This window comes from Eschrichtius robustus, chromosome 3 (assembly GCF_028021215.1).
Source record: "Eschrichtius robustus isolate mEscRob2 chromosome 3, mEscRob2.pri, whole genome shotgun sequence".
Lineage (NCBI taxonomy): Eukaryota > Metazoa > Chordata > Mammalia > Artiodactyla > Eschrichtiidae > Eschrichtius > Eschrichtius robustus.
Window position 1 is genome coordinate 167,181,371 of NC_090826.1, and position 25,387 is coordinate 167,206,757.

The window sequence follows — 25,387 nt, forward strand, 5'->3', positions numbered from 1 at the left end:
GGATATAGACGTGGGAGAATGGAATCAAGCGTGACTCCAAGTTTTAGGCCTGAAAAACTGGAAGGATGAGTTGCCTTTAAACAAGATGGGAAGAACAATGGTAGGGCCCTGTTTGGGGAGGTGATGGAAAAGATCTGTATCTCAGTCTTAAATATGCCATGTTTAAGATGCCTGTTAGTGAAACAGAATTGTCTAGTCTGAGCCAGCTTTTCTTTGAGAAAAGATGTAATACATAGAATTTTGTAAGAGCTTTTGGTGGAGCATAGTTTAAATCATCTAACGCATGTATACACACACATACTTTATGGTGTATAGATTGCTCAGGATGCTTTTTACTGTAAATAAAATAAGTAAATAATTTCTTAAAATAATAAACAATAAAATAGTAAATGTGATGTTGTCAGAGAATTAAAATGATTATAAAAGTTCTAAACTAAGAATGCTTTCTAAGTACAATTGGGATTCTTTATATCAAGCTTTATTTTGGGGCATGCAGATCTGGCTTTAAGATCTCTGTATATTTAAGATAAAAGATGTTTTCACAGCATGGTATTGGCATAGACATAGACATATAGATCATTGGATAGTAGAATTAAAAAATGTTCCCACAAATATCTGGACAATTGATTTTTTTTTTACAGAGCACAAAGGCAATACAGTGGAAAAAGGATAGGCTTTTCAATAGTGCTGGAACAGTTGGACATCCATATGCAAGAAAAATGAACTTTAATCCCTGTCTTTTACCATATGCAAAAATTAACTCAAATGAATCAAAGACCAGTGAAAACCCAAAGCTATAAAACTGCTGGAAGAAAACACAGGAGAAAATTTTTTCTGTCTTGGATTAAGCAAAGATTTCTTAGATGGATAAATTGAACTGCTCTTCAAAAGATGCCACTAAGAATACAGAGACAAACCACAGACTGAGAGAAAATACTTGCAAAGTATATTATTTGATAAAGAATATATAATGAACTCAACAACACAACTCAGAACTCAACAACAACAAAAAAGACATTAAAAACAGGCAAAAGATTTGTACAGACACCTCACCATAGAAAGTATACAGGTGGCAAGTAAACACATGAAAAGGTGCTCAACATCATTAGTCATCAAGGAAATGCAAATTAAAGCCTCAGTGAGATATCACTGCAAACCTTAGAATGACTGACTAAAATGAAAAAGACTAACTATAGGCCATTTCATGGACGCTGGGTTTGCGAGAGCACCTGTGGGTGCCCGGCGGTGGGAGGGGACCAGAAAGACCCAGCTGAGGGTGTGTGGATTTGAGCCTCCGCATTTCTAGCCCAGGATCTCGAAATGCATCGTGATTCCTGTCCATTAGACTGTAAACTTTATGTAGGTAGTCTTAGAAACAGTGGTAGTGACCGAATTGGAACAAGCTTTTGGCTATTGTGGACCCATCCAAAGTGTGTGGGTTGCTAGAAACCCTCCTGGCTTTGCTTTTGTTGAATTTGAAGATCCCAGAGAGGCAGAGCTAGGTGGGAGAACACTGTGTGGCTGCCGAGTAAGAGTGGAACTGTTGAATGGTGAAAAGAGAAGTCGAAATCTTGGCCCACCTCCTTCTTGGGGTCGTCACCCTCAAGATGATGATGATTTTTATGTATTTATTTATTTATTTATTTAACTTACTTATTTATTTTTGGCTGCATTGGGTCTTCGTTGCTGCGGGCGGGCTTTCTCTAGTTGGGGCGAGCGGGGGCTACTCTTCATCGCGGTGCGCAGGCTTCTCATTGCGGCGGCTTCTCTTGCTGTGGAGCGCAGGCTCTAGGCGCGAGGGCGTCGGTAGTTGTGGCACGTGGGCTTAGTATCTGTGGCTCACGGGCTCTAGAGTGCAGGCTCAGTAGTTGTGCTGCATGGGCTTAGTTGCTCCGCGGCACGTGGGATCCTCCCGGACCAGGGCTCGAACCTGTGTCCCCTGCACTGGCAGGTGGATTCTTAACCACTGCGCCACCAGGGCAGTCCCTCAAGATGATTGCTGAAGGAGGAGGCCTCCCTCGCCGCAGAGCCACAGATACCCAAGACGGAGAACCTTCTCCTACAGCTGGAGCAGGTTCCTTTCTAGAGATGGGAGAAGAGAGAGAAATTGCTGTCCTGGGAGAGAAATCACAAGCCGTCCCGAACTTTCTCTAGGTCTCGTAGCCGATCTAGGTCAAGTGAAAGGAGATAGAAGACCAGTTTGCAAGAGGAGGAGTGGTGTACAGGAAATAACTTCGTTCGGCAGGAGTATGTACAGAAAGGTCAAGTTTTGTTTGTGAGTTCATAAGCTTGGTGCATTTCTTTTTTAGTAAATTTATTTATTTATTTACTTTTGGTTTCATGGGGTCTTCGTTGCTGCGCACAGGCTTTCTCTAGCTGCGGCAAGTGGGGGCTACTCTTCGCTGTGGTGTGCGGACTTACTGCGGCGGCTTCTGTTTTGCAGAGCACGGGCTCTAGGCGTGCAGGCTTCAGTAGTTGTGGCTCGCGGGCTCTAGAGCGCAGGCTCAGTAGTTGTGGCTCGCGGGCTCTAGAGCGCAGGCTCAGTAGTTGTGGCGCACGGGCTTAGTCGCTCCACGGCATGTGGGATCTTCCCGGACCAGGGCTCGAACCCGTGTCCCGTGCGTTGGCAGGCGGATTCTTAACACTGCGCCACCAGGGAAGTCCAAGCTTGGTGCACTTTTAAGATGTTTTAGCTGTTCACATTTGTCTGTCTGTTGGCACAGTGACGCATAAAGGTGTAATTCTCTATGGTTCGAAATGGACTATATGAGGCATATAATATCAAGAATTGTTACTTTACAATGTTCCCTTAAGCAAAATTGAATTTGCTTTGAATTTTAGTCTTGCGTAGACTGATAATAAATCTCCAACTCCTGCCCAGCTAAAGTATGATGTTTAATATTATGCAAACAAAACTGGCAAAAATTGAAAAGACTTTTTCCATAGCTGGGATATGGTATGCAGCTGTCGTTAAGCAAGCAGTCTTTAAAACCTGCTGTGAACACAAGCCAGCAGGTAAAAATTAAAGCTGCACCCTTAAACTAGATGAGAAGTTTAAAAATTCCGCTTAGTCTTCACACTGGACAAGAGGTTGTCCAGTTGGTGTAGAATCGAAGAAGTTTCAAGAAATTAGTTTACCTTTGCTTTAGGTCAGAAGTTCCTTCTGTGATTGCTGTATATGAATACATAGCTCTTTGTAACATTATTTATTTGGAAATTTAAGACTAAAATACCGGTGTCCTGCCAGTTTAAGGGTACATTGTAGAGCTGAACTTTGAGTTGCTGTGCAAGATTTTTTTTCATGCTGTCATTTGTTATATGTTTTGTGAGAATCCTTGGGATTAAAGTTTTGGTTACAAATTGTTGTTTAACCTGAAAGCCTGTTTTTCCTTGCAAAACTAAAATTTGAGCTTGGTACCAAGTCCAGGTATAACATTCCTATTGGAAGCCATACTTACGTTTTCTTGTAAAGTACTTCTGAAAATAAAATATTAGCGTGATTGTGTAATAGTTGAACCCACCATTACCAAAGTTCTTGTCCCATAGAAGGCAGTTGGTTACACAAATCTTATTTTGTAAGAAACACAGTTGCAGCTTTTGAAGTGAAGGGAGTTTTTGGTTGTCCACCTAAGTGATGATACCTTTTTAGGAGTAGAAGCCAGCTCAAAGTCCATGATATTCAGTGATCAACATTTTAAGGTAGAGCCACCCGATACATTATAATCCAGAGTTTCCCATAAAAAAAAAAGGCTTTTATCGTTAGCATGAAAGCTTTACACAAAACTTTAAAAATTGCTTCCATTTTATATAATTTGAGGTGTTTCATGGGAATCCTAAGTTGATCCATCATGATGTAAAATTCACTGTATGGTTCAAAGGTAACAGTGCAGAATTGAATATGGAGGCATGCATAACCTTGCTCTTACAAATCTAGAGGAGGTGTAATTTCAAATTTTTGTGCCATTAGATTAAATCATAATGCAGCAACAACAACAAAAGACTATACTAAGTATTGACAAGGATATGGAGGGTCTTGAACTCTCATATACTACTGCTGTTGGGAATGTGAAATGGTACAACTCATTTGGAAAACAGTTTGTTGATGTTTAAAAGTTAAATGTGCACCTACAGGGTGTTATAGCCGTACTGCTTTGCATCCCACACTTAGGTATTTACTAAAGAGAGATGAAAGCATATACAGAGACTTGTGCTTGAGCGTTCATAGCAACTCTATTTGTAGTAGTTCAAAACTAGAAACAAACCAAATGTTTGTCAACAGAAGAACTAAAAAACAAATGTGGCATACCCATACAATGGAATGCTGCTCAGCAATAAAAAAGAATTAAGTACTAATACAAACAACAACCTAGGTGAATCTCAAAATAAGTATGTTGAGTAAAAGAAAGCCGATTGTATATGCTGTGTGATAAAGTGCAAAGGTTTCCTGAGACCAGAATTTTGAGAACCTTTGCCCTGTAGAGTCAGGTGACCCTTAGGCTTGTCAGACACATGAGGGTGCAAGTGTTAGGCTTCAATCTGTAGTGGGAAGCAGAAGTTGAGAGAATTGAATATGTGTTTTAGGAAGATAACCTTGGCAGCATTCTAAGGGGTCCCAGAGAGGGGAAGTTTAGAAATAGGATCAGTTAGGGGGGCATTACATTTGGCCTTGACTTAGGGTCTAGGTAATGGGAGGCGGACTCAATAGAATTGATAGAATGTATCTCCAGTTAGAGGGAAGGGAGAAACCTGCCTGGTATTTGGGGGGGCAGGTAGGGGTCATCATCTGAGATTGAGAATCCTGAAGGAAAAGCAGGTTTGGGGCAGGAAGGAGACGGGTGGACTTCACTTTCTTAAGGATGAGCAGAATCTTTTAACTGTAAAAAAGTCTAAACTATCAACTTTTTCTCTTAAAAATGTACTCTTCCTATCTCTCATGTTAATTATATTTTGTAAAAGATTCTGTTTCATTTATTTAAGCCTTTTTCCTCCCTTCGTCTCTAGATATCATTGACCCCGCAATCCTGCGCCCAGGCCGCCTGGACAAAACACTCTTTGTGGGTTTGCCACCCCCAGCAGATCGTCTCGCCATCTTAAAAACTATCACAAAAGTGAGTAAAGGAAATGGTATATTTTTGTGTATGTTTCTTGCATTTTAAATACAGATAACTAATCATTTACGGTGCCTAATCACTGTCTTTTCTGTAGCTTTAAATATTTGCCCAGCCTGTAAGATCTTTGTTACTTTAAAGGAATTGTTCTCAGAGCGTATTTGAAATGGAATAGAAGCTTTTGGAGATGAAAAGTAAATAGATATAGGCCCATTTTAAATATCCAGAGAAAAATTGAGTTTTGAAGCCACAACGTTGAATTCTGTCCTCCATGTTGGTATGTGCCAACTTTTAAGATGCCTGTACAGTATTGACTTTGCTCTTTTTATAAAAATCATAAGCAGTGCATACAGAATACAAAGAAGAAAGCAGATCACCCTAAGTTGAACTACTGCAAAATAATCTGCATTAACATTTAGTGCAGACATCATTCCAAACATCTTTATGCAGAATGGGTTGTTGGATGGGTGGGTGGTTGAGTGAATGAGAAGGAGGAAGGAGAATAAATTTAACACGTTATTTAAATAAAGTTAAATTTATTTGAAATTTAACAGAAAACAAAACTAAAGGAATTATTAAACTTCCAAGTACACGTTTCGTTTTAGATGGCATCAGTTTAATTTCTGCTCTGAAAGTTAGATAATTAGCATTCTTGTATTTCCCTTTTTCCACTTACCAGCTTTTGTTCCCTGTATATTTTTTATTTGCCCAGTGTCATCAAGTTTACGTTCTGTTCTAGAGTCATATTCTTAGTTTCACATTTAAATAGATACAGTACTCACAACCAGCACTTTTGCCACAGCTTTTATGTTTTCTAGTTTATTTCTATTTTGTCATTTGGTTGACTGTATTTCATCATCAGGTTTATTCCATTTATTAATAGTTTATTCAACTGTATTCCTCAAGTTCTTTTCATGATTAAGAATGTCTGCCTGTTGTCTTTATAATTAAATGATATATTAGCTTTATACTTAAATGATATATTAAATGATATAATTTTTCCCTGGTCGCACAGTCTTTCTGGTCTTTGTAGAAATTGCAGCATGATTTTGGGCATTGAATGTGTTTGTAAAATGTCTGAGGTCGGTCTGATCTTTGTTTTCTCTTTGGTAGGTGACTTGCTTTTTCTGCTTGGATCCCTGAAAAATTCTTTATCTTTGAAGTTTAATAACTGAAATAAGATATGTCCCTGTCAGTTTTTTGTTGTTGCTGTTGCTGGTGGTGGTGATAGTGGGGTTTTATTTCGAGTAGTGAAGAACTAAAGTCTGGTGTGCCTTTTTATTTTGTAGGTGCAATTCTTCCTTCATTCCAGGGAAATGTTTCTGTGTTGTATGTATCAATACTTTTTCTGTATCATTTGTTGGGTTTATTTCTTCAAGGTCACTGATTATTCTTATATTAGATACCCTTTGTCTTCTGTATCTTTTGTCTACTTGCTTTATTTTTTATTTATTTACTTTTTAAATTTATTTATTTATTTAATTCTATTGTTGGCTGCTTTGGGTCTTCGCCGCCGCGCACAGGCTTTCTCCAGTTGCGGCGAGCTGGGGCTACTCTTCGTTGTGGTGCGCAGGCTTCTCATTGCGGTGGCCTCTCCCGCCGTGGAGCACGGGCTCCAGGTGCGTGGGCTCAGTAGTTGTGGCTCACGGGCTCTAGAGTGCAGGCTCAGTAGTTGTGGTGCAAGGGCTCAGCTGCTCCGTGGCATGTGGGATCTTCCCGGACCAGGGCTCGAACCCATGTCCCCCGCATTGGCAGGCGGACTCTTAACCACTGCGCCACCAGGGAAGCCCCTGTCTACTTGCTTTAATTTGTCTTTTTCTACTGCACTCACTGTGATTAAACTTGAAGTCTTCTCTTTTTTTCCTTTTTTCCTTCCTTTCATTGGAACTCCCAAGTTCATGAAATGAACTTGATTGTTACTTCATCCATACCTTCTCTTTGTCCCGGTGTAGAGTGAATGAGTTCTCTCATCACCCTCTCACTCTACCTGGAACTAGTTTTCCTACACTTCACACATTACAATTTGAGGTCTGGTTAATTGCTTTCTTTCCACATTTTTATAGCCTGGGGGTGGGAAAGAGAGCTAAGCTGGTACTGATTTGACCATTATAAGGAAGCCTGAACTTATTCTCTTCTGAAAGAGACCCTGTGAAATGCCTGATGCCTGGACCTGCTCTCTTCATGCAGAGCGTGTCTCATTCCTATGTGCTTGTGCCCCCAGTGCTGTGCAGCTCCTGGGGAATGGCATACCTTGGCGGTTCTTCCTGATTCTGCTGAAATCCCCTGATAGTATATCTGAAGGTTTGTGTTTAGCTTTTCCCAGGGATATCTGCTCCAAAAACTGCTTCTCTCCGGATTGGAATCTTAATGGACATTCATAAGATTTTGTTAGCTTCTTTCCTCAGTGCTGCTTCCCAGGAATGGAGGCCTAATTACTAGCCACTCCAGAATGATCTCTTTCCTTGGAACCCACTTTTCAACATTTACAACATAAGGTTTACCCCCTTTCTTTATTTGGTTGCCACTGGTAAATTTTTAAACTTAACTTTTTTTTTAGTATTTTCCTTCTGTGTTGGCAACGGAAGATTCTGTGTTCCTACTTCACTGGGCCACCCTTACTTAAAAGTGCACAGAGCAGTGTTCATAACTGTCTCCCGCAGGAGGGGGAACAGGAGGATAACCAGCTCTGGGGGTTAACAAGACCCCACTGACAGCAGTGTGGAAGCCAGCTTGGAGGAAGGTGAAAGTAAAGGTTGTAAAATGAGGCATGCCGGAACTAAGGCAGTATCAGGGGAATAGCAAAGAGGACATACATGTGGGGACTATTTAAAGATTTTAATTAATAGGACATTGGATTAACTATAGAGTTAGGGGGGTAAAGAAAAAGGAAGATGATTTCTCAGCTTGAACAGCTGAATAGATGGTGGTGTCTGTCAGCATAAGAGATTTAGGAATGAGGAGGTGATGTTATTTGAGTTTCAGGTGCTTGGGCACTATCCAAGGGGAGACGTGTAGCAGGATGTTAGTCCTGTGGTTGGGAGTTCAGAGGAGTCCTCTGGCTGGGTTATGGTTTCGCCTGTCATCAGCACATAGCTGGTGGTCAAAGCCATGAAAACACATTGCTTTAGTTCAGTGGCTCTCAACCTAGGGCAGTTTTACCATGACCAGCAACCCATCTCACCCCAAGGGCAATGTCTCGGGACATTTGTTTATCACCAAGGCAGGGGAGTGATGGTGCTACTGGACATGCTACAGCATACAAAACAGCCCCACAACAAAGAATTTTCCAACTCAAAATATCAATAATGCCAAAGTTAAGAACCCCTTCTTTAGTTATATGTACTTGTTTCTTTGTATCAATCAAGTTTGATAATGAATGCATCAAGGCATTTTTGTTTGCTTTGGTTAATGTCTATTTAGATCTTCTGCCCATTTTTTGTTTGGGTTGTTTGTTTTTTTGATATTGAGCTTCATGAGCTGTCTGTATATTTTGGAGATTAATCCCTTGTCGGTTGCTTCATTTGCAAATATTTTCTCCCATTCTGAGGGTTGTCTTTTTGTTTTGTTTACGGTTTCCTTTGCTGTGCAAAAGCTTTTATGTTTAGTTAGATTTGTTTATTTTTGTTTTTATTTCCATTACTCTAGGAGGTGGATCAAAAAAGATCTTGCTGCAATTTATGTCAAAGAGTGTTCTGCCTGTGTTTTCCTCTACGAGTTTTATAGTGTCCAGCCTTCCATTTAGGTCTTTAATCCATTTTGAGTTTATTTTTGTGTATGGTGTTAGGGAGTGTTCTGATTTCATTCTTTTACATGTAGCTGTCCAGTTTTCCCAGGACCACTTATCGAAGAGACTGTCTTCTCCATTGTATATTCTTGCCTCCTTTGTCATAGATTAGGTGACCATAGGTAAGTGGGTTTATCTCTGGGCTTTCTGTCCTGTTCCATGGATCTGTATTTCTGTTTTTGTGCCAGTACCATATTGTTTTTTTTTGGTTTTTTTTCAATTTTTATTTATTTATTTATTTATTTTTGGCTGTGTTGGGTCTTCGTATCTGTGCGAGGGCTTTCTCTAGTTACGGCAAGCGGGGGCCACTCTTTCATCACGGTGCGCGGGCCTCTCACTATCGCGGCCTCTCTTGTTGCGGAGCACAGGCTCCAGACGCGCAGGCTCAGTAGTTGTGGCTCACGGGCCTAGTTGCTCCGTGGCATGTGGGATCTTCCCAGACCAGGGCTCGAACCCGTGTCCCCTGCATTGGCAGGCAGGTTCTCAACCACTGCACCACCAGGGAAGCCCTACCATATTGTTTTGATTGCTTTGGTTAACATATGTGTGTATGTATGTATACACACACAGGCACATTTATACAATCCTAATTTGTTTCTGTAAATTTCTGATAACGATATAATGATGATACCTTCACACTTGCCTGTGGGAGATCACTAATTAAAGGCAAAGATTGGAGTAATAATTCATGAGGTATTTGGTGTTGAGGGCCTTACAGATTTGGACCCAGAAGAATGATTGGCTCATTCTTCCAGACGTATGTCATCCACTGTATGGTACTCAGCACCGTGGAACAAGTTTACACTTCCTTCATCTAGAGTTTCAGCGCTATTTGTTAAAATTGTTAGTTCTTGGACTCAGGGGTAAAGGCCCCACTTCAAAGATAAAATTATTAGGAAAATAAAATACTAGAATATTAACCTAAATGAATGATCTTCTAGTCAGTCAACAAGTATTTATTGTAAACTAAATATATCCCTGGTTGTGTGTATACTGTGGGGAGACTAAGACACATAAGACATAGTCCTTACTTATAAAGAGCTTTTCTTCTAGATGAAAAGATAATATGAATGTTTATAAAACAACAACAGGCATATTGATTCATTCCTGAGAAAGGGAGAAAAATGAAGGCAACTGAGTAACCTAGAGATTTCAACTATATAAAGAAATATAAAGAAAAAAGTCAAGAAGAAAACATAGCAAAATATGAACAGTGCTTGCCTCTTGGGGATGGGCTTACAGGTTACTTCTTCTGCCTTCTCAGGGCCCTCCAGTCAGAGACCAGGAACACACTTGGAGTTGAACAAGCAGGGCTTGTTTCTCTTTGAAGTGAGGGAGGACCCGCACCACAGAGAACTGTGGGGCGACTCAGTAAGAGGTTGTTAGAAAGGACTTCAGTAATTTGTGTTTGTGTTAGGTTTGGGAAGAGTTTAAGGGGCTTTGCTCTGAATTGCTTTCAAAAACCAGGCATTATTCTGTGATTGAGGGTCTTAATAAATCTTACCAAGAAGGAAGACTAGACCAAGGCTAAGGCTGTGATTGGTAAAGAAGCAGCTGTCATTTACACTAGCCGGGACAGGCAATGTCTGACCATTCTGTGGTTTGGACAGTGTTCACATTTTATCTGTGTTCAGACATGATGATGCAGGAATCTTGTTTTTCTCTTGATCCATCCTGGTCACGGAGTGGCCTTCTCTGATGTTGATGTTCTGTGAAATTGTTTATGTTCAACAGGAGAGCACCACTGCCTAGCTGTGAGGGCCCAGCCAGCTCGTAGCGACGCCAAGGCCCACTTGCTGGATGTCAGGGCCTGCTTGTCTCTGTCTCAGTGGCTTTATATTTCCAAATTTTCTATCATGAGCATATATGCATATAGTGGGGGGAGGGGTACGGAGAATGTTTTGTGGGGTTTTTTTTTAAACAAAAACATAAATGTTGAGGTTAAGGAGGAAGGGCCTAGAATTAGATAGAAAGGCCCTTTGGGCAGCCTCCATGCACAAAGTTGTGACTATAGAAAGAAAAGAAACCAGAAAAAGACATTTTGATAAATATCTATTTGACTTTAAAAGCAACTTTTGTGAGATTGTGGTTTAGACTGTTATATAGTCAGTTCTCAGCATCTGTCTATGCTAAAGGCAAAGGAGGGCTTTTGGCTGTTTATTCTTAAACTGTATTTTTGCAGCCGTTATGGGCGTGTCGTGTTCTCAGACCCGCTCCAGAGGAAGGGACCCGCACTGGCCTGAGTGACGGGGCACTTTCTGTTGCCCTCTGAGGAGAGCTGCTTGCACTGCATTTCACATCCTTATCTTTTTCCCTCCAGAGGCCTTGAATGTTTTTGCTTAAAGATCTTTGTTGATGGCTAAAGCTAAAGCAGGGTAGAGGGAGAGGAAGCAGAATCTAATTTCAGGGCAGAGTCCACAAGGCAGACCTCCTGCCCATGGCAGTCTTTATAAAGACTCAGACAGAAGTGAGAAAAATTGGCCTTTTTAATGTTTAATAAACCTTTCTATTTCAAAGTTTGCTGGCTTTTTACTTAAATTCCCCAGATCGTTTTATATATACTATTTCCTCTTTTTCCAATTAATACTTGAAATATTTTGGGGAGATTAGAATAAAATTCTTTAGTCTTGGTCCTAAAAATCTAAAGATCTGTGGGTCAGAGCAACTTCTCAGTATCTTTTGGAGTCTAAGTTTCTTAAGAGAAAAACAAGCAATGACATACTACTTTTTTTATATATTCTATTTGGTGTTGCTGGTAATGATGTGGTAATAAGAGGTTTATCACTGAAAACCCCTTGGACAAGTAGAACTTTTTTTTCTTAATTTCTGTTTCTTCCTATAAATGTCATTAAAACTTACCCTTATCTCAGAAAGTCAGAAAGGTTATTTGATGTCTGCCAAGTGCTTTGAGGTAATATGCAGTCTTTAAAATAGTGATAAAAATTCCACTAAGAGACCCAAAATTCTCAATATGTTTTTTAAAATGTGCCCCGTAAGACTAAAACATATAACTTCTCACCAAGAAACATATCCGTTAAATTTTCATGAACTAAGATAAGAATATCTGATATAATAAAAAGTGATATTTATTAAGCACTTACTGTGTTCTAGGTACTTTACAAATATGAATATGCTTAATCCTTGCAACTGCCTTTTGAACTGTTTCAATTGAATATTTAAATATTCAAATGAATATTATTTCCATTTTACTGATGAGCAAACTTTATCTCACAAAAACAGGATACAAAGATGTGTGTTTTTTTCTTTTTTATTTTATTGACGAAATATAGTTGATTTACAATGTTGTGTTAATTTCTGCTATACAACAAAGTGATTCAGTTTTTTATATATATAAAAGAATATATATATATGGGGCTTCCCTGGTGGCGCAGTGGTTGAGAATCTGCCTGCTGATGCAGAGGACACGGGTTCGAGCCCTGGTCTGGGAAGATCCCACATGCCACGGAGCAACTGGGCCCATGAGCCACAACTACTGAGCCTGCGCGTCTGGAGCCTGTGCTCCGCAACAAGAGAGGCCGCGATGGTGAGAGGCCCACGCACCGCGATGAGGAGTGGCCCCCGCTTGCCACAACTGGGGAAAGCCCTCGCACAGAAACGAAGACCCAACACAGCCAAAATAAATAAATAAATAAATAAACCTTATAAATAAATCTGTCCAATCTTAGCCAGCTTTGACCACACAAAAGTAAGATTCCTTAAAAAAAAAAAAATATATATATATATATATATATATTCTTTATCATATTCTTTTCCATTATGGTTTATCACAGGATATTGAATATAATTCCCTGTGCTATACAGTAGGACCTTGTTGTTTATCCATTCTGTATATAATAGTTTGCATCTGCTAATCCCAAACTCCCAATCCATCACTCCCCCACCCCCCCTCAGCAACCACAAGTCTATTCTCTATGTCTGTGAGTCTGTTTCTGTTTCGTAGATAAGTTCATTTGTGTCATATTTTAGATTCCATATACAAGTGATATCATATGGTATTTATCTTTCTTTTTCTGACTTCACGTAGTATGATAATCTCTGGGTCCATCCATGTTGCTGCAGATGGCATTATTTCATTCGTTTTTATGGCTGAGTAGTATTCTGTTGTATATATGTACCACATCTTCTTTATCCATTCATTTGTCAATGGACATGTAGGTTGTTTCCATGTCTTGGCTATTGTGAACAGTGCTGCTATGAATGTAGGGCTGCATGTATCTTTGAATTAGAGTTTTATCTGGATATATGCCCAGGAGTGGGATTGCTGGATCATATGGCAACACCATTTTTAATTTTTTGAGGAACCTCCATACTGTTTTCCATAGTGGCTGCACCAATTTAACATTCCCACCAACAGTGTAGGAGGGTTCCCTTTTCTCCACACCCTCTCCAGTATTTGTTATTTGTAGCCTTTTTAGTGATGGCCATTCTGACCATTGTGAGGTGGTACCTCATTGTAGTTTTGATTTGCATTTAGAGATATGTGTTTCTATGTATATGTTCAAAGACTGGCAAGAAATTGCAAAATAACAGTTACCATGTTATGATGGTACGATTATGTTAATTTTCCGCTTTATTTGTTTTCCACTCAACTATATGAATAAAAATCATTGCTGATTGCAGACTCTGTTATGTGCTATAAGAATAGATTTCTGTGACTCAATATAGATGTAATTATTGAAATAACATAAAAGTTGTAGCACATCTTGAATTACTTTTTGAACCTGAGTTTTCCATAACGTATAATGCTTAATCAGAATTATAGGATTAAACATCAGAATAGTAGTGTAAATGGGTCATAACTTCCCTTTTTTTTAAATTATGGTAAGAGGACTTCCCTGGTGGCGCAGCGGTTAAGAATCCACCTGCCAATGCAGGGGACACGGGTTCGAGCCCTGGTCCAGAAAGATCCCACATGCCACGGAGCAACTCAGCCACAACTGCTGAGCCTGCGCTCTAGAGCCCACGAGCCACAGCTACTGAAGCCCACGCGCCTAGAGCCCGTGCTTCGCAACAAGAGAAGCCACCACAATGAGAAGCCCGCGCACCACAACAAAGAGTAGCCCCCGCTCGCCACAACTAGAGAAAGCCCGCGCACAGCAACGAAGACCCAATGCAGCCAAAAATAAAGAAAGAAAGAAAATAAGTTTTTAAAAAATAAATTGAAAAGATAAATAAATAAATCACGGTAGGATATGTCTAACTTAAATTTACCATTTTAACCATTTTTAAGTGGACAGTTCTTTGACATGAGCGCATCCACATTGTTGTGTGCAGTCATCACCACTGTCCATCTCCAGAACTCTTCGTTTTGCAGCCTGAAAGTCTGTACCCATTAAACAGTAACTCCCCATTCCACCCTCCCCCCAGCCCTGGCAACCGCCATTCTACTTTCTGTCTCTATGAATTTGACTACTCTAGGTACCTCATATGAGTAGAATCATATTATATTTGTGGGCTGTAACTTCTTAAGAGACTATTTTCCTTTTTCTAATAATTCTTTTGGTTCGGCTTTCTCTAGTTATGAAATTATTTGAGATATCCATTAGAGCTTTATTAAGAGATAATAAAACCAGTAGTGAAGAAAACAAAGTTAGTATAAAAAGTTCTAAATATTTAATATATATAAATATTTTAATAAATGATTCTCTAAACTATTTATATACTTGGTTTTATAAGCTTTGTAATATGCCATTTAAAATTTTCTCATTGCTCCCACTTGACAGTACATAGAATTCACCTGCCATTTTACTTCTTACTGCAGGTCACATTCTTACGGCCACATTTCAGTTAAGAATAATTAGATTTTAATTATACAGAGATTCCTCAGCCCTTATTTCTACTAATTGGAAAGTAATGTTGGGGCTTCCCCGGTGGCGCAGTGGTTGAGAATCTGCCTGCTGATGCAGAGGACACGGGTTCGAGCCCTGGTCTGGGAGGATCCCACATGCCGCGGAGCAACTAGGCCCGCGAGCCACAACTACTGCGCCTGCGCGTCTGGAGCCTGTGCTCCGCAACAAGAGAGGCCACGATAGTGAAAGGCCCGCGCACCACGATGAAGAGTGGCCCCCGCTTGCCGCAACTAGAGAACGCCCTAGCACAGAAACGAAGACCCAACATAGCAATCAATCAATCAATAAATCTTTAAAAAAAAAAAAAGAAAGTAATGTTGCTATTGAAACTTTTGGAAGTATCCTATGTAGACCACACCCCCCAAAAAAAGGCAGTTTGTTGCTTTCTTTCAATTGATAGTATTTTGGGGGTTTATTTTTCTAAAAAATTAATCTCCTAAGAATTAGAAAATTTCTGAGAATCTAAATTTCTAAGAATTATTTTTCTAAAATATTATTTAGATAAGCATTTGTTTATTGTGTTCCTTTATATATTGAGCTTTCTCAAAAGATTTAACTTAAAGAGTGCCCTAAATATGGCAAGTTGGCAATTGCTCCCCGTATGCAGTTGTGAGAGAAATTTCTCCTCTGGGTTCTCATAAAGAAGACACTCAGTTGTGATAGACGTTTTTACCAATATCCCTATCATAAACACAATAATAAGCCCTTCAGGACTGAAGCTGGTGGTTCTCCTAATGTAAGCTGCAGACATAACTAAAAGCCTGTTCATTAAAAACAACTTCATGAAAGGTCAAAGAAATGCACTTTGAGGATGTGTGAGCCTTTATGAAAGTCCGGCTTGACCCAAGAATAGAATTTAGATATTGAGAAGTATAAAAGAATTATCCTCATGCAGTCCTCCATGAATCAATTTCTTATGATTGAGCTTTTGATTAAAACAGGACAGTAGGGACTTCCCTGGTAGCACAGTGGTTAAGAATCCACCTGCCAGTGCAGGGGCACGGGTTCAATCCCTGGTCCGGGAAGATCCCACATGCCGCAGAGCAACTAAGCCCGTGCGCCACAACTACTGAGCCTGTGCTCTAGAGCCCACAAGCCACACTACTGAGCCCACATGCCACAACTACTGAAGCCCACACGCTCTAGGGCCCAAGAGTTGCAACTACTGAGCCCGAGTGCCTCAACTACTGAAGCCCACATGCCTAGAGCTTGTGCTCCGCAACAAGAGAAGCCCCCTCTTGCCACAACTAGAGAAAGCCCGCACGCAGCAACGAAGACCCAACACAGCCAAAAATAAATTAAAAACAACAACAAAAAAAACAGGACAGTAGATAGTTTGAGGTAAAATTCTCTAGCAGCACAGGGAACATCCATGTGCTGGGTGACCATCAAGGTAAGGTTGATAGTTCCTTCCTTCCTTCCTTCCTTCCCTCCTTCCTTCCTTTCTCATTGCATTGGCTTCTCTTGTTGCGGAGCACGGGCTCTAGGCGCGTGAGCTTCAGTAGTTGTGGCACATGGGCTCAGTAGTTGTGGCTCATGGGCTCTAGAGCACAGGCTCAGTAGTTGTTGCACACGGGCTTAGTTGCCCCGTGCATGTGAGATCGTCCCAGGCCAGGGCTCGAACCCGTGTCCCCTGCATTGGCAGGCGGATTCTTAACCACTGTGCCACCAGAGAAGCCCTAATAGTTTCTTAAGAACATTAAAGAATCTCAAAAGGGCTCATGCCTAATGAGGTAGCCTCTTGCCCCACCCCCTACCTCCTGCTACTGGTAGATTGAGGGACTCAACAGGGCAGTGTCCTCAGGCTTTCCCACTTCCGACATAGCTTGGAAAGTCCAAACATTTCTATTCTCCATCATGATAAATCCTTATCACCTGTTCATCATCACTATTTAAACAAGACTTCCCCTCCCCCTCCCCCTTCCCCTCCCAAATACAGCACCAAATTATCTCTACTTATCTGGAGATAAGATACTGGGTTTTGGGGGGAATCCCCTGGTGGTCCAGTGGTTAGGACTCAGTGCTGTGAACCCGGGTTCAATCCCTGGTCAGGGAACTAAGATCCCACAAGATGCATGGCCAAAAATAGAAAATTTTTTAAATTAAAAAAAAAGATGCTGGGTTTTTTTAATTACGAAAATATGCAATAAAGATTTGGGGCCTTACCAAATGTCCATTCAGTTGTAGATTTGAACTTCAGAACTCAAGTTTTTAAATTCCTGTTCAGTGTTATTTCCACTTTTCAGACCTTTTTATTAAAGTATAATGCACGTACAGAAAAGTAGACGTATCATTAAATGTCCAACTTCATGCGTTTTTATAAACAAAACCTTCAAGAAAGAATATTAGCAGTTAATTTCATGGAGACAGAAAGTAGAATGGTGGCTGCCAGGGGCTGGCGGAGGGGGGGGGGGGGGAGTAGGGGAGGGGAGGGTTGTCCCTTAACACAAAGTTCTATTTTGGGAAGGTGGCTGGTTATGTTTTAGAGATTGATGGTTGCACAGTAACGTGAATGTAATTAATGCCACTAAACTATACATTTTTAAATGGTTAAAATGATAAATTTTGTTACGTAAATTTTACCACAGTAAAAGAGAGAACATTACCAGAGCCACAGAAGCTGGCCTCCTGCTTCCTTCAGGCACTGCCCACCTCTATCAGCACAAGGTTAACTGAGGAGATTGAAGGAAACTTACGGATCACGCAGTCTGACCTTCTAGTTTTACACACAACCAGAGGGAGAAAAGAAAAAAGCACAAAGATTGTTTCCTAAGGTCACACAGAGAGTTTATTTTCCCATGTTTATTTCGCAGGTCAAAGTGGATTGAATGGGAAACATAACTGTTTCTTGAACCTGTGTTAGATGAACATTTGCATTTTATCAAATAATAGCAGCTAGCAGATGTACAGTTGATTAAATTCTTAAACATGCCCAGCTGGGAGGACATGAGAGGACACCCTCTGAGCATGGACCAGAAGCAGGTGATAGCTCAAGGTGCTGGGTCGTCTGACCCTCTGCTTGGAGCACCTGCCGAGCTAATATTTACACTTGAGGCTTAATGACATATGTTTATTTACTTTTTTCCTGTGTGTTTCTTCTTAAACTGTTTATTTCCATGTAATATTTGCTACCAAGGAAAGACAATATGCAATGTAGATTTAAGTTATGAATCAGAATAAATCAGAATAATAAAGCAAATACTCACAAACCTACCATCTTAACAATGTCCTGTACTTTAAGTCACTAAGAACTGTTTTGTTTGCCTCTGCAGTTTAAGTCACTAAAAATGTTATTAAATATGTACTGTATGCATGCAAGGTACCGTGTTAAGTGGTGTTGGAATTCTAAGGCTGTTCTGATACTTGTCCTTTCTAGCATCTCTTAGTATGAGCTGAAGGGGAATTGGCACCAAAGTCAGGGTTGAGATTTAGATAAAGGGTTAGGAAAGAACACATTGAGCACAGAGGGCTTTTGGCTTTTTTTTGTAGAGCAGTTTGCTGATTGTTCTCTCTTGGCCACGTTCAATGTTATTTCTCCCTTCCTAGCCAGCCTCACACCAAAACTAAGCACATATGCACATCAAAACTAATCACTGCTTATATACTTGCCATATCAGGGAAAGGAAGTGTGATTCTTCACCTTTGGAAAGATTGAGGGTGGTGGGTTTTGTTCTTGGTGTTTTGGTTTTGCTGTAGTACTTACAGATTCTTCAGACTTCACCAGCATAAATTGTTTGCCTTCAGCTTTCCCAAGTTTGGGATCTACTTCTTAACCTCATTTCTCAAAATCGAAATTTGTAAAAATCTGTAACACTAGTCTGGGAGTCAATTATATTCATTTAGTCAAGCAGCCATTACTATTTATTTAGAACCTATTATGTGGGAAAATATAGATCTTTAAAGCCTCAATGAAAGTGGATTTTTCTCTCTTACTCAGAATGGCACCAAACCCCCACTGGATGCAGATGTAAATTTGGAAGCAGTTGCTGGTGACCTTCGCTGTGATTGCTATACGTGAGTATCTCCATCTCCAATCAGTTAACTCTCTGAGGCTCAGTTTTCTCATGTGCAAAATGATGGAGAATGATGTTGGGAGGATTAAATTAGGAATCCTGTAAAGCACCCAGCGTCTGGCTTTTCCTCCTTCTTCCTTCTTAGAGAAGGTACTACCCATTTTGAGGCTCTGAGGAGTTCCCAGGAGTAAGGGGAATCCTCTCATATGTTCACTCTTGGTACTCAGCTACCCTGACCACCATCACTGCCTTTCACAAATTGTCTCTGTCGTTCCAGAATATTAAAGCAGACATTTCATTACCAGCTGCCAAATTATCGAGGTGCTTCAGCATTTAAAAGAAAATAATCTACAAGTTTTTCAAGCCTCAGAATGCATTTTTCACAGCACACCTGTTAATATTCACACAGCCTGTAGTAAAAGCAGGAGGTCAAATATTTCTGCCTTCAGCTTTCATATGTGTGTGGTGGTGGTTGTTTTTGTTGTTTCCTACATGTGTTTTTAAGTAAATTTGTTAACTCTCCTAATTTTGGTTCACAGGGAAGAAAATGAAATTCACATTGGACTAACAGGGGACATCTCTCCCTCTGGCTTATTTTAAAAACCCTGTTGATTGTCCACAGTATACTAGGGTGTTCATGGTATTCCTGTAGGTCAAGGTCAAATAATGTGCTTTCTGAAGCTAAGTCAGTCAAGGAAAGCAGTGTTTTAATCTTTGAGGTCTTCAGGAGTCTATTATTTATTTAGCAGTATAAATTTATATCCAAGAAACATAGCCACTGGTACTGATATAGGCACTCGGTTCTTTCCAGTTCTGGTTGAAGAATTTCACATAACCGTCTCTCTCTCTTTTTTTTTTTTTTTTTTAAATACATTTATTTATTTATTCATTCATTCATTTTTGACTGTGTTGGGTCTTCGTTGCTGCACGCGGGCTTTCTCTAGTTGTGGCGAGCAGGGGCTGCTCTTCCTTGCGGTGTGCGGGCTTCTCATTGCGGTGGCTTCTCTTGTTGCGGAGCACGGGCTGTAGGCACGCAGGCTCAGTAATTGTGGTGCACGGGCTCAGTAGTTGTGGTGCACGGGCTGTAGAGCGCAGGCTCAGTAGTTGTGGCGCACGGACTTAGTTGCTCCGTGGCATGTGGGATCTTCCTGGACCAGGGCTCGAACCCGTGTCCCCTGCATTGGCAGGCGGATTCTTAACCACTGTGCCACCAGGGAAGCCCACATAACCGTCTCTTATTAAGATGATTCCACTTGAAACCATGCTGGTCATTTTTAGGGCATGTGGCCGGGATCCAAAGTTTAATGTCCAGTTTTTTCATATATGAACATCTAGGGACCTGAGTCTTGATCTTTGTTCTGCCACCTCAACCCCAACGCGCCTGAGAGATTTGCCGCACTCTGATCAGGACTCTTGGCTCACATAAGAAAGCAGTGACTGTCTCAGTGAAAGGGAAATGGTCCCCCAGGCCCGTGGTGGTGAGGGGCGTATGTAAAAGCCCTACCTTACCTTTAAGGAGAATGTCTCTCTTCCCCTCATTGGGAATCAAATGCATGCCAGTCTATAATTAATGAACTTACTGCTAAAGAAAGTAAGACTTAAGTGAGTAGTTTACATGTTTGAGTGCTAAAATCTGAAAAGATTTTCAGTTGGTAGCAGAGGCAGTTTTGATGGCAGAACTTACCCTGGGCCAAATCTTCTGGATTATACCACGTAAGGAGTCAGTTAATATGGGTTAGGGTTAAAGTTGAATGTTGTATGTTTTGAGTTTTAATGCCACTGTCTTCACGGTTTGAAAGGCAGTATAATACTACAGTCTTCAGCTACTTGTTACATTATTGGTTAATGTGTGTGATTATTAAATAATGTTACAAACCTAACACGTAACCAACAGAAAGATTGGATTCAGTTAACAATTTAAACTCTGGGGGTCTTTAATTTTATTAGTTATGTGGATTGTCACATTATATGTTAAATGTTTGTCTAGAAATGAGGTTTTTAATCCCCCAATTCAAAATCTTTCTCAAAGCATCTGTAAGAATCCTGTTAAAGATGTAATGTATTGAAACACCAGTCAGCCCCAATGTCTTTCATTGAACTCAAGAGCCATGCTGACTCAGCATATTACACAGAGCCATTAAATGAAGGCTTGTTAGTTCTTGTCATATTTTAAGTAATTTATGATGTATCCATTCAGGTTGAGCTTGAATCAAGTGCATCAAAGACTTTTTAGCCTTTGTATTTTCCTTTTTTGAACTAGGGGTCATAAATGATTTTTTATATAAGCTTAGTTTAGACATTAGGTAATATACTAATGGTATATACTGGTAATGGGCCAGTTAGCACTTTAGCATGGGCCTTGTGAATGAAAATTTTACAATAAATAATGTATGAGTTGCTTTCTACTGACTGGTTGTTTTAGACTTTTTATATTATCATTAGTATCTATAGTGATTAGCATGGGAATATTTATGATTCATTGCATTGTTTCCTTCATAATTTCCTTTCTTCTGAAAGTTAGAAATATTTTAGGTGAAAACTAAAAGCTCTTTCCTACTGACCATAATCAGTTTATCCCACCTTTATTGGTTAGTGTCTTTCCTGATTGTTTAATATGTGACTTAAAAAGAAATTGCTGTCAGAATTTTTTCTGGGCTTTTGCAGTGTCTAAGAATAAATGAATAAGAACGGTTCTTTTATTACAGGGGTGCAGATCTCTCTGCTTTGGTACGGGAGGCTTCTATCTGTGCCTTGAGGCAGGAAATGGCAAGACAGAAGAGTGGAAGTGAAAAAGGTACAGTTCTCTACAGAATCTCTCAGTCCTAGTTAATTATGACTCTGGATACCTAAAATCACTGTTAACCTGGAAAATGTCCATTTCCTAACATCTGTCATCTGTGATATTAAAACTGACATTTTTCTGATGAGACCTTTAGCAGCTGTTCTGGAATATTACATAACCTCTGTGGCTGACAACTACAATAATAGCAAAGTTATTTGGTGCCTAATAAAATGTTTTCTGTCTTTCCTTATCATCATATACAAACGTTTAGAGTTAGGCAAGTAGGTCCATTTACTGTCTTCATCATGAGTTTGGTCTATTTATCAATACTGGAAAACTTTCTCATTCTTTTTCTAAGGTGATACCTACTTTCCTGTTAAAATGTAGCCTAAATTGAAGAGCTTAGAAAACACACAAACAAGAAGTAAAAATTGAAATAACTTTCCATATACTTACATTTTCCTTTGGGGCCATGTCAACAGCTTTGCATTGTTCTTTGCATTTGACAGTGTCTTTGATTGTATTATTTGGGTTACAGAACGATTCATTTGTGACCTGCAGGCCGACCATGCCAAGTACAGAAATAACCTCTACTTTGCTTGGTTCCTGGGACAGTTGTTTGATCAGTTGCTGTGTGTGGCCGTCTTCCTTACAGTACTGTCGAATACCTTCTTCAAAAGACCTGCCTTGTCCTCAAAACCTGTACTGTCATCTGAAGTTCAAGTCTAGGTTGATCTCCTTTTATTCAGTAGATTTCCCAGAAGATGTCTTTCTTTATTCATATTTATTTGTTTTATTCTTTTCCCTTTTTTCTTTGGCTACCAGGAATCTTGGAGCTAACTTTTCTTTGCAGTTGCAGCAGCATATGCTTAGCTTAGATTTGTCAGCACACGTATCTTGATTGTGAAGTCCCTCATTTTTTTGGTTGTTTAATTTAAGATTCAGTTATCTGAACTTCTTTTATTGTAAGCTATTTTAAGTTCGTTTTGGAAGTGGGTGGGATATAATTAGCAAAATTAGTATGTCTTATAAGAAATCATTATGTGGTAGTATGCCACCTGAGAGCTGAATCTGATGACTATCTTTGGATTTGTCACTAAAAATTAGCAGGCCTCTGTATATGTATTGGCTGCTACTAATAATTCTGATTGGGGACTTCCCTGGTGGTCCAGTGGTTAAGACTCCATGCTCCCAATGCATGGGGCCCAGGTTTGATCCCTGGTCAGGGAACTAGATTCCGCATGCCGCAACTAAAGATCCCACACATGGCAACGAAGATCCTGCATGCCGCAACTGAAACCCGGCACAGCCAAATAAATAAATAAATGTGTTTTTTTTTTAATAATAATAATAATTCTGATTGGATGTTACTTTATAAACGTGTAACAAATTCTGACATCCCTGCTTTGCTACAGTTTGCATTTGCAGCTGCCTGTCCTTCAGGGACTTTTCATTGATATCTTAACAGAACCTGAAATCAGTAATGCCATTCAAATTCCATTTGACCTGTTCAGCAACACATTGTATTTTACTTTTAGGTAAATACACTACCTTAATATCTGTATAAAATTTACTATTTTAAGTATAAATTGTCATCACTTAAGTTGTCATACTAAAATTGTAAACCAAGCCTTTAGTTATTAAATTTCTCTTACTATGTGATGGCATAACCTTATAAGAAATTAAAACACCCTTCTATTCCAGTGTTGTGATATGACCTATATATATTATGTATTATGATATAATTCCATAACATCTAATTACGTGTATGCCCTCTTGAATACTATGGAATTCTACTTTCCATTCTTAGTTAAATTTATTTGGATTATCCTGAAAGAGAACAGTTCTAGTTCTTCTTCATGAACATTGCCATTTAGTTAAAGTAAACAGTACAAAGATAACAAAGGGTTATCTGTTTATGAGTGATAGTTTTCTTTGGGTGGTACTGCATTAAAATCTGAGGAGCAGAAGGTAGGGAAAATGGGGAGATACTGGTCAAAGGTTACAAACTTCCTGCTACAAGATGAATAAGTTCTGGGGATCCAGCGTACTAATTAGCAATACTATGTTATATACAGTTAACCCTTGAACAACATGGGTTTGAACTGTGCAGATCCACTTACACGTGGATTCTTTTCAGTAAATATGTAGTATAACACTACACAATCCACACTCAGTTGAATCCGCAGATAATGGAACCGCAGATTCGGAGGGCCAACTTTAACATTATATGCAGATTTTTGACTGAGGGTCACCACTCCTAACCCTGGCATTGTTCAAGGGTCAGCTGTACATGAAAGTTGTTCAGAAAGTAGATCTTAAAAATTATCACCACAAAAATAAAAAAACTATCATGAAGGGATAGAGGTGTTAACTAACCCTACTGTGATAACTATTTTGCAGTATATTCACCCATAATATCATCACGTTGTACTCCTTAAACTTAAATGTGTTATATGCCAACAATATCTCAATAAAGCTGGGGAGAAAAAGAAAGTAACAAAACACATGAACTGTTTTCTTTAAAGGATAAGAATCTTTCTCTAATTAAGTCTAGACAAAGTACTTTTTGGTATAATTTGTTCCACAATAAACTGTTTTGATTGCTGGGGAAAAAAAGATTACAAATAAAAAGATTACACTTTTTAATGTAGGATATTATAAACATTACACGTTTATGTAAAATTAAATGTGGTCAGGTATATGTAAATTAAATTAAAATTAAAAAGTGTCTAAAAACTCTTGAGCAGAATATATCTGGCTTGAATATTGTTCTGAAAAAGAGTAGAACCAGTGTCATCATTAATTTCCTCAGTGTTCCCCTTGAATGCTTAGAAGTCTCTCAAGAGAAATTAAGTTGTAAATCACAATTAGCATACTGTACCCAGATATGTATATTTATGCATTTGCTCCACAGGTGAACTCAAGGTTAGTCAGAAGCACTTTGAAGAAGCTTTCAAGAAAGTAAAGTCATCTGTATCAAAAGAGGTAAGCAATGCTCTTAAAGGTATAAGAGAAAAGCGACTAGAATTGAGAGTAGTAGGTATGTGAACTCATGAAAACAAGCAAAATAGTTGCCTCTGTGAGAGTGTTCTTGAGAGACTGTAATGTTGAATGTTTTTAGAGACTAAACACAAAGAGAAAATGACCTCTTGTGTCTGTTTCCACAAGCTCAGAATTTTTAATTAGTCTCATTCAAGTATTATTGGACCTGCTTCACCCTTTTAAACAAATAATTTCTTATCTTCTTCAACCTAAGCTGCCCAGTCTACGCACTATGGACTTACCCGTAGTTTTAGGAGACTAAAAATACCTTCACCATAAGGTCAGAGAAGGGTTAAAAATCACTGTGACTTGTCCTTACAAAAAATACCAGATTTTCCCATATTTATTTCTTCCTGTGTTGAGGTATTCTGTTTGTAATAAGTTAAATGTTTGCTATTAAGTGAAGTCAGGTTACTATGACACAAAGAGAGCAACAAAATATCCAACCCTGAGAAATGCATAAATTGAAAACTGTTGTGATAAGTTTTGTTCACTTGGATATCTTGTGTTTCTGAACTCCTAGAATGTGCCTTAGCCACGAGATCCTGTTTATTGACTATACTAAAAATTCCTTTAAATCGTTTGCCATTTATTACCCCAGGCTCAGTGTTTATGATTACTCATTGAAAACACTTAAGTCCAAGTTCAAACACTTACTGGGTTGGCCAAAAAAGTTCGTTCAGGTTTTTCCATAACATCTTACAGAAAAACCCGAACGAACTTTTTTGGCCAACCCAATATATGCGATGGGTTGCTTTGTTCCAGTGCCTCCGGTCTTGGTGTAA

The 25,387-nt window shown here is 39.5% G+C and overlaps 1 protein-coding gene and 1 pseudogene across 2 annotated transcripts in view; both read left to right on the plus strand.

Annotated features, from left to right (window-relative positions):
* The window catches only part of NVL (nuclear VCP like), a 107,495-nt gene that overhangs the window by 65,953 nt on the left and 16,155 nt on the right, over nucleotides 1-25,387 (plus strand). For both annotated transcript variants that reach the window (XM_068541773.1, XM_068541772.1), the window contains exons 19-22: nucleotides 5,002-5,108; nucleotides 18,700-18,776; nucleotides 21,481-21,569; nucleotides 24,475-24,545. In XM_068541773.1, the coding sequence (XP_068397874.1) occupies nucleotides 5,002-5,108; nucleotides 18,700-18,776; nucleotides 21,481-21,569; nucleotides 24,475-24,545 (344 nt within the window). The remainder of the gene's footprint in view (nucleotides 1-5,001; nucleotides 5,109-18,699; nucleotides 18,777-21,480; nucleotides 21,570-24,474; nucleotides 24,546-25,387) is intronic.
* Nucleotides 1,321-2,205, plus strand: LOC137761612 (serine/arginine-rich splicing factor 3-like; annotated as a pseudogene).